Source organism: Echinops telfairi, unplaced genomic scaffold, assembly GCF_000313985.2.
Source record: "Echinops telfairi isolate 266 unplaced genomic scaffold, ASM31398v2 ScPeMD7_1713;HRSCAF=2227, whole genome shotgun sequence".
NCBI classification, from domain to species: Eukaryota; Metazoa; Chordata; class Mammalia; order Afrosoricida; family Tenrecidae; genus Echinops; species Echinops telfairi.
The window spans coordinates 19,796,144-19,805,308 of record NW_022105611.1 but is presented as its reverse complement, the minus strand read 5'-3'; the positions used below and the strand labels follow the sequence as shown (position 1 = coordinate 19,805,308).

The 9,165-nt window shown below is 43.6% G+C and overlaps 2 protein-coding genes across 4 annotated transcripts in view; one reads left to right on the top strand and one right to left on the bottom strand.

Annotated features, from left to right (window-relative positions):
* LOC101662356 (cytochrome c oxidase assembly factor 4 homolog, mitochondrial) overlaps positions 1-1,821 on the bottom strand; it is a 5,442-nt gene extending 3,621 nt beyond the window's left edge. Inside the window, exons 1-2 of one of the 3 annotated variants that reach the window (XM_045293123.1) lie at positions 1,714-1,761; positions 1,163-1,379 (exon numbers count right to left, since the gene is read on the bottom strand). The gene's annotated coding sequence lies outside the window, so the exon portion shown is untranslated. Of the gene's footprint in view, positions 1-1,162; positions 1,380-1,713 lie in introns of all 3 variants that reach the window. The other 2 variants (XM_045293125.1, XM_045293124.1) reach the window with 2 other exon arrangements.
* A 131-nt stretch (positions 1,822-1,952) lies between these two features.
* Positions 1,953-9,165, top strand: part of PAAF1 (proteasomal ATPase associated factor 1) — a 45,132-nt gene continuing 37,919 nt past the window's right edge. Inside the window, exons 1-2 of the mRNA XM_004708816.3 lie at positions 1,953-2,020; positions 4,217-4,257. Coding sequence (XP_004708873.1) covers positions 1,974-2,020; positions 4,217-4,257 — 88 coding nt within the window. The 5' untranslated portion in view covers positions 1,953-1,973. The remainder of the gene's footprint in view (positions 2,021-4,216; positions 4,258-9,165) is intronic.

Sequence of the window (9,165 nt, the reverse complement as noted above, 5' to 3'; positions counted from 1 at the left end):
TAACTTATGACAAAACTATAATAATTTATGAATTATGAAGGGCTCATGAAGGAGTGGGGAGGGAGGGGGAACATGAGCAACTGATATTAAGGGCTAAAGTAGAAGGCAACAAATGTACATATGTGCTTGGCACAATGGATGTATGGATGGATTGTGATAAGAATTGTACGAGCCCCCAATAAAATGATTATAAAAAAAAAAGTCAAAAAAGAAGAGTGACCCACAGTGCCGCCAACGAGTCAGGATTGACTTGACAGCAGTGAGTGACCAAGTGCGATACGGTGTTTGGGACAGAACAAGAAATGAGTCTATTGGATAGTGAAAATGTTTTATTAAAACTACAAAACTCTGAGGAGTACTTGACCAATTTTTTTGTATTTAATTATTTCATGGATGCCAGTAGCTTTAGATGTACTAGTTCCTTTATGCCCAGTGTCTTCCCTGGGAGGGAAGTGGTTATGAGTTGGGCTGCGATCGTCAGGGTCAGCACTTCAAAACCACCAGCAGCTCCCAGGAAGATAAACTGGGCTTTCTTCTCCCATAAACAGTTACAGTATTAGAAACTCACAGGGGGTCAGTCTGATTCAGTTTGGTTTGGTCTTCCCAAAATCATTTGCCTCAGAGCACGCAGAAGGTAGTTTTGAAGAGGTATAACTTTAGCCTTGGCACAAATTTCACATGAAAGGCTGGTTTAAAGGAACTAAAGCAATTAATGCCTTTCCTGTGTATCTCATTCACTCAACAAATGGTCACTGAGTGTTAGTTAAGGATATAGGCATGACAGAGGCAGTCCCAGCCTTTGTGGAGGGGGAGCCAGGAATGGCCTTTAAAAAAGAGACTTGGGTTGGAAATTTAGCCATCAGTGACTCACTGTGACCTTGGGCAAGTCCACCTCCTAGGGCTGCTGCGTGGAAATGGGATAATGCATGTAAGGAGGCTTGCACTTTCAGAGCCTAATAAAGGATCCTTCCTTGTAAGTTCATGCTTCCTAAATATATTGTTAGCTCTTTAAAGGCAAAAGGTGAACTCTTACAGCAGGCATGGGAGAAAGCACCTTCGACCAAACAATACAATCTTTTTAGTTTCTTCATTTAACTCCTAGTATTAAAGTGAGGATTAATATGAGAACGGGACAAGCATGGTTCAGGGGTCGTATTCTCACCATTCGTGCAGGAGACCCTGTGATTACAAATGCAGCCACCATTTATATGTCAGTGGTCTCGCCTGTTATGATGACGTGGCACAAGTTACAGCGGAGTGCCCAGGAAGAATGGCCAGGCGATCTGCGTCCCAGAAGCAGCGAATGAGAACCCTGTGATGACAAAGGTCTGATCTTCCTGTGCACAGGGTCTCCCGGAGTCAGGTCAACTCAACGGCAGCTAAGAACAGCAGCAATGTGATCAGGAATGAAAAGGGGATGGGCTACAACGGGGACTCTGTAAAAGCTAGTGTTCTTTCCCCACCAAATCCCGGCTACAAACTCCCTAGGAATAAACTGAGGAAGGGGCTCGGCAGCTGGTTCATAGAACCCGGCCTGAAGTCGAAAGGCGTGGAAGAAGTTAAACCCCTCAGTGCGGGTCACCTGACGCTTGCCGTCCACCGTCGAGAACGCATGCGCACGCGCAGCCGCCGAACGCACCCCACTCTAACCCCGCCACTCCCCACCCGCTTCGCCCCGCCTACCCACGCAAGCACGGGGCTTGCAGCGCTCACCCGACAGGCGGGGAAAAAACAACCCGAATATGGACTTTTGCTCAGCGGCTTCGGCTTCGTAGCGACTGCTCGAAGGGCAAGCGGCCGTCTTCGAGACGTGCTCTCCGGAAGCGGCCGTGGATGGAGGGTGGAGCGCCACACTTTGATTGGACACTTCTCAGTTGGACCCGCCTACTACCCTTGGTACCACGCCTTTGGGAATTCACTTCCGGGGGTGAGGGGGTAGGCGGAAGTGGCGGGCCACTGGAGGCGGGGTCAAGATGGCGGTGCCTTTGAGGATTCAGAGTGACTGGGCGCAAGCACTCAGGTGAATGCAGGCCCCGAGTGCGGGAGGAGCAGGGGGGGAGCGAGTGTTGCCTTTTCATCAAGAGACCCAGCCCGGATCCAGGATCTCCATGGCGGTTACTCATCAATTGCTGGAGAATTGTAGGGCACTAGTCTCGAAAGACAAGTCTCAGAGCCACACGGTCATCGTGCTTTATTCTCGATGCAGAGACCCAGAGAAAAGATAATCGCCGCGTGACCCCAGCATCAGGATTTAGTTCACTGTGTTGGGAAAAGGAAAGCTGGGAGGCAGGATGACTCTTGACTCAATCGTCACTGAGCAAACATCGGTCATCAATTATTTGTTAAAATCCCAGTACCCACCACTATATGGTACTTGAGTGAAGATGTTAAAAATCTTTGTATCCTTCTCAGCACCTGACCCTATATTAAGGCATATTGGACAGTTATCTTCAGGAAGCAATGCTCCGTTGAGTTCACAAGTGTATTCTGAATATAAGAGGTGTTTTTTGGCTTGAAGAAACTGATGATGTAATTGAGAATACAGAGCAAACCATTTCTTTAATATAAAGTTATTGATCATCTTCTACGCCATTCTAGGCATTGGAATGATTAATGTAGTGAAATAAATGGCAACTGTTGTCACAAGCTGTGTAATTGGTAGTACACATCATGCCATTTCAGTCATTTAATATGTATGGTCTACAGTGTGTCAGTTATAGTAGTGCAATATGACAACTATTACTGCTTTTGTGTTTGCTGTTGGGTGCTATAATCAAGTTGGTAACAAACAGCACCATTAGCCCCCCTTGTGCCATCTTCATAATTGTTAGCTTGTTTGAGATCTTGGTTCTCAACGTGTCAATCCATTTCATTTAGGGTATACCTGTTTTTCAATGACCCTCTGCCAAACATGATGTACTTCTACAGGGACTATTACTACTAACAGTTTTTCTAATTGAAACTCATAAAGATGAATGAAACATAGCATCCCGCATTCAGAAAATATATACTTACTCAAAACTCACTGCCATCGAGTCCATGCTGACTTTTAGTGACCCTATAGGATTGGGTAGAACGGCCCCTGTTGGTTTCCAAAACTAACTCTCTGTAGGAGGAGAAAGACCAGTCTTTCACCCTAGGTCAGTGGTTCTCAACCTGTGGGTCATGACCCCTTTGGGGGTTGAACAACCCTTTCATAGGGGTCGCCTGATTCATAACAGTAGCAAAATTATAGTTATGAAGTAGCAATGAAAACAATTTTTTTTGTTGTTTGTGTGTTTTTTGGAAAACAATTTTATGGTTGCTGGGGTTGGGTGGGTCACCACAACATGAGGAACTGTATTAAAGGTTCGTGGCCTTTGGAAAGTTGAGAACCACTGCCCTAGATACTTTAATAGAGGGGCAAAAATTTACAGAGTACTTAAACTGCAACACAGATTGTGTGATAAATGATAAAGAACATTAACATTTATTGAGTGCCACCACAAGGCCATAAGTGAATGTAGGATCAGAATCAGGAAGTAGTTTGCCCAAGAACATATAGCTAATAAGCGATAGAAACTTGTTCTCGACCTAGATTGCTCTTAAAGCCTAGGCCCTTTCCAGGGTACTGTATAGTCTTGGAGTGAAGAGATCAAGATTTTAATGATTGAAAACGTGTACCCTAAAGCATGTGAGAAGCCTGTGTGGAGGTTGAAAGTACACAGGGAAAAAAAGTACACAGACTTTATTATGTACTAACACCAGGTTCCAATTTCTACTTCATAGTTAGAGAACCTTGGGCAAGTCACTTCTCTTTGAACTTTAGTTTTCTGTCTTTAACATGGGGATAATAAAAGGTGTCTCATGAAGATTTAAAATGCTATTTGCAAACTACCTAACACAGAGCAAGACTTACACAGTAAATCGTGAAATAGAAAATAACTTTGATTTTCAAAGCTGTTAAGCAATTAACAGTTAACTCCCTATCATTGAAAGTATTTAAACATTCATTTAGCCAGTAAATAACCATTCATTAGATACTTAATCTACAAATATTTCTTTAACAAATGAAGTTTAACTGCCTTAAAACAACCAATACCTGCATGAGAGGTTGGATTTAGTTGTGTCGAATATTGTGGCTAAACTGGAGATGATAGGACCTTTCTCTCATTGTGTAAGCGGCATCCATTTCAACATTGGGTGAGCCTAATTAGGCTTTTGTCTCTCTTCATAGGAAAGATGAAGGGGAGGCCTGGCTGAGCTGTCATCCCCCAGGTAATGTTGATAAATCTTTATGCCTTTCCTTTAAAGAGGAGGGAGACTTGGTGGCATAGTGGGTTACATGTTGGGCTACTTACCTCAAGATCAGTAGTTCAAAATCACCATCCACCTCTTGGGAGAAAGACTGGGCTTTCTACTCAGATAAAAAGGGGGCAGTTCTACCCTGTCCTATAGGGTCACTATGAGTCATCAACTTGATGGCTATGAGTTTTGGGTTTTTATTAAACAATAAATAAATTTAATACTCCTAGAATAGAGCTTCCTAAATTCTCTTGACCCAGCCCCCTTGCACAATGCTCAGAGACCCCAAATACAATTAACCAGTCTGCTAGATTGATAACACCCCCACTCCTCTTTTCCACGGAAAGGCCTTCAGATTGGTTTTTCCATTTGGTAGCCACAGACTTATTCTTGAAAACATTGCCAATGCATTTTAATTGTCCTTTCACTCTTGTGTTTGAAATTGTTGTACAGCTTCAGTTCTGTGTGATTCAGATCTTCCTATGATTCTTAGATCTATAGTTTCAACCACGACCGTGTTAAGTTCAAACCCAAATCCACTGCCATTAAGTCAATTCTAACTCAGAGTGATCCTATATAGAGTTTCTGAGACTGTAAATCTTTACAAGAGCACACAGCCTCGCCTTTCTCCTCTGGAGCACCTGGTGGATTTGAATCGCCAACTTTGTGCTTAGTAGCCCATTGCCTAATACTGGTCTCCTTCTTCAAGGGCAAGCAAATGTTAAGCAAGTGGCTAGCTGGAAGGTCTTCCTGTCCTCTTGAGTTTAACAAGTCCAAATCTAATTCCAGATTTTCTGTTGTCAAATGGATTCACTTTCTTAATTTTCTCATTTCTTAAATCACCACCATTATTCTAGGCATCAGAGTAAAAAACCTTAAATCACTTCACCTTGCCTTAGCTCTTCAGGGTTGCTCTAGGTGGCCTGTAAAATGTATTCTACTTCAGTTTGCTTGTTAGTTCTTCCACAAATCCTCCTTTCTGATCTAAGCCTACTCATTTTTAAGCTGCTGATTAATCATTTTCAACATTTTGTAAGCACCTATTAGGTGTCTAGGGACACAAGGGCAAAAGATAATATCTACTCACTAGCAAATTACAGCATCGAAAAGGGAGATTGATGTGTAAATATATAAGTGCAATAAACTGTCAACAATCCTCTGATAAAAGTATGCAGCAAACATTGCAAACTTAACTCTATTCAGACAAGAAATAGAGTGCAAATTAGACTGATAGGAGAGAAATGAAGGATTATGCTGGTTCACATGAAAATAGGTGGGTTAAGTAGGCTCTCTGCTCCTGCTCTGCAGCTGCATCTTGTACAGTCCCAGGTCCATCCTGCAAACATGGTGGTGAAGGCCAGAGTAAATGGATTGGCCAAATTGTTACCACCAATGACCTCTCATTGGCCTAAACGATATGGTCTACACATTCCAATATGATTCCACCTATGACAAGTTCAGTGGCACCATCAAGGCTGAGAACAAGAAGCTTATCATCAATGGCAAGACCGTCGTTCTTTTCCAGGAGTGAGATCCCACCAACATTAAGTGAGGTGAAGCTGGTGTTAAGTATGTCAGAGAGTCCTGATATGGTGCCCTCACAACCATATCAGGCTGGGGCTTTCTTGAAGAGGGGTATCAAAAAGATGATCATCTCTGTCCCTTCTACTGATCCCCCCATGTTTGTGATGGGTGTGAATCAGGAAAATTTTAACTCCCTTAAGCTTGTCACCAAGGCTTCTGCACCACCAACTGCTTGGTCCCCCAGGCCTAGGTCATCCATGACAACTTTGGCATTGTGGAAGGAACTCATGACCACTATCTACGCCATCACATCAGAAGACTATGGATGACCCCTCTGGGAAACTCTGGCACGACAGCCATGAGGCTGCCCAGAACATCATCCCCAATCTACTGGTGCTGCCAAGGCCATGGGCAAGGTTATCCCAGAGCTAAATGGGAAACTCACTGGCATGGCCTTCCGTGTTCCCACCTCCAGTGTGTCTGTCGTGGATCTCACCTGCCTTCTGGAGAAAGCTGTCAAGTACGATCACATCAATCAGGTGGTGAAGCAGGTGTCTGATGGTCCCCTAAAGGGTATCGTGGGCTACATTGAGGACCAGGTTGTCTCCTGTGACTTCCAACAGTGACACCCACTCTTCCACCTTTGATGCTGGGGCTGGCATTGCCCTCAGCGACCACTTTGTCAAGCTCATTTCTTGGAATGACAGTGAATTTGGCTACAGCAACAGAGTGGGGGACCTTGGGGTCCACATGGCCTCCAAGGAGTAAGAGCTCCCCCGGACCACCAGCAACATCACAAAAGGAAGATAGATGCCATCACCTGCTGAGACGTCTTTGCCTCAACTTGATCCACCCCAACATGCTGGGAATCTCTCATTGAGAGTTTACATCCAGACCCTCTGAAGAAGGGGAGGGGCTTAGAAAGCCCACCTTGCTAGCTATGTACCATCAGTAAAGTATATTATACCCCTCCCCCTCAAATCCCCCCAAAGTAAGTGGGTTAGTCTCTTGTGACTCTAGTCAGTAGGGAAATGAGCTTAAAACAAGCTTTGGGGAACTGCAAGCACTCTAGAGTGACCCTAGCATAGGGTATGGATGAGACCAAACAAAAGATAAGATTAGAGAGAGATGGAAAGAGGTCAGATCATTAAGAGCCTTATTTGTCATGTTGTAAGTTTGAATTTCATCTGATTAGCAATAGGAAACCATTGAAAATTTTCAGTGTAAGGATTCAGCATCACAGGCTTTATGCTTTCAAAGTTGCTCTGGCCCCAGGTACAGATGATGAACTGGAAGCAGAGATATTAGCTGTAGTTGGAGGGTCATTGCAAGTAACGTGGGTGAGAGATGATGAGAACTAAACCAAGGGAGAGGCAATAGGGATAGAAAGTGGATGTAAGAGAGATGAGTCGTGGTGGTAAAATGGAGGAAGCCTTAGGCTGCTAACTTAAAGGCTGGCTGTTTAACCAGCTGCTCTGTGGGGGAAAGATGAGGCTGTCTGCTTCCATAAAGATGGACAGTCCAGAGGACCTAATGCGGAGGGATTAAGTGGAGAGGAAATGTATTGAGAACGATGAGGGCAATGAATATACAAATGCGCTTTACACAATTGATGTGTGTATGGATTGTGATAAGAGTTGTATGAGCCCCTAATAAAATGATTAAAAAATAAAATAAACAAAGACAGTAAAACGCAGACAAACAAACAAAAAAGATGGACAGTCTCGGAAAGTTAATGGACAATTCTCCTCTGTCCTCTAGGGCCACTGTGAGTTAGAATCGCAAGGACAATGGGTTTGGTTTCGATTTCATACGGTAATAATTTGTAAACTTGGTGAATGAGTGTGGTGGGGAAAGGAAGAGTCTTAGGTATCTCCAAGGCCCCTGGCACGTGGGACTAGCCGATGGTAGTGCCGTTCACTGGAATAAAAGAAAAGCAGCACGTCTGTGGGAGGGGACATGGATCATTTAGGTTCCACTGGATTTCTGTGCTTGTCAAAATGCAGGAGGTGCTTCCCATTAGGCAACATAAAAGCATTTCCTTAACTTTGGAAGTAGATGAAATTGCCCAGGAAGCATGTGGAATGAGAGAAACAAGCCCTGAGGGACTGCTGTTTTGAAAAGAACAGAGAAGGCACAGACTGAGACATAATGAAGGATGGTTTGGGGAAAGTAAGGAGGCCGAAGGAATGCTCTGCCAGTAGAAGATCGTTCCAAGGTCAACTAGAATCTGGGAGTAAAGATGACTGCCTATAAGGGAGACTTAAGAAAAAATCTCCTTAGATAATAATAATAAATAATAAAGTTATTAAACCCAAAGAGAAAAGGATATGATTAAAGTTTGGGGAAATGCTGCACTTAAAAAAAACAACAACAGGGAGGGAGGGAGGGGAAAAATGAGCTGATACCAAGGGCTCAAGTAGAAAGCAAATGTTTTGAGAACGATGATGGCAACCAATGTACAAATGTGCTTGACACAATGGATGGATGGATGGATTGTAAAAAGACTTGTACGAGCCCCCAGTAAAAAAACAAAACAAAAAACTGCAACCTTCTTTCTAAATTCACCGAAAAAGGTTTGTTTTACTGATCATTTTGGATTTCAGACAACTTTGAAGTCTCTGTATAATCTGTTTCCTTGAGAAACAAAGCTTGAAGCATGAGAATCGGCTTTTGAGGAAATTTGCCCTCATCATTCTCAAAATATTTGGTCTCCACTTAAGCCTTTGGTATCAGCTCCTCATTTTTTCCCTTTCCAGATTTTATTGTGTTATTTTTTAAATAGCGCTATTGAGAGAAAATATACACCATAAAATTCATGCTTTTGAAGTGTACTTTCACTGGGTTGTATTAGTTTCAGCTGACGCAGTAAGTTGGATTTTGTAAGAATTTGACGTTCTGTTCTGATTTTCTCCTATCAATCAGGATGTGAAGGGTGGCTTTGATGGCAGGACAGGTGACATGGGACCTGGCTCCTATAAGCAATGGAAAGGGCAGAAGTTGATGTCAGACTGTGTGGAGTTGGGGCGCAGTGATTTGCAGTGGTGCCAGACTACACAGTTGTGCCATTTCCTCTATCAGCATGTACATAGGAACGTAGAAGGTGGTGGTCGGGTTGTTCCCAGTTCTACTGTATAGACAAATAAGACTGATAGTAGTGGCTTTACAAATATTAAGAATCACTCCCCTCCCCCCAGAAGAATTTATTTCAGATGATGGCACTGAATCTGCAGCTCTGGGAGAGGGACATATCTGAATGGAGCACATGGGAGCAGATGAACGTGGAGGAGGAGAGAGTGGAACACATCCTGGCCCACCAGGCCTTGAGGACAATGACCCCAATTAGAGCAGCCAGTC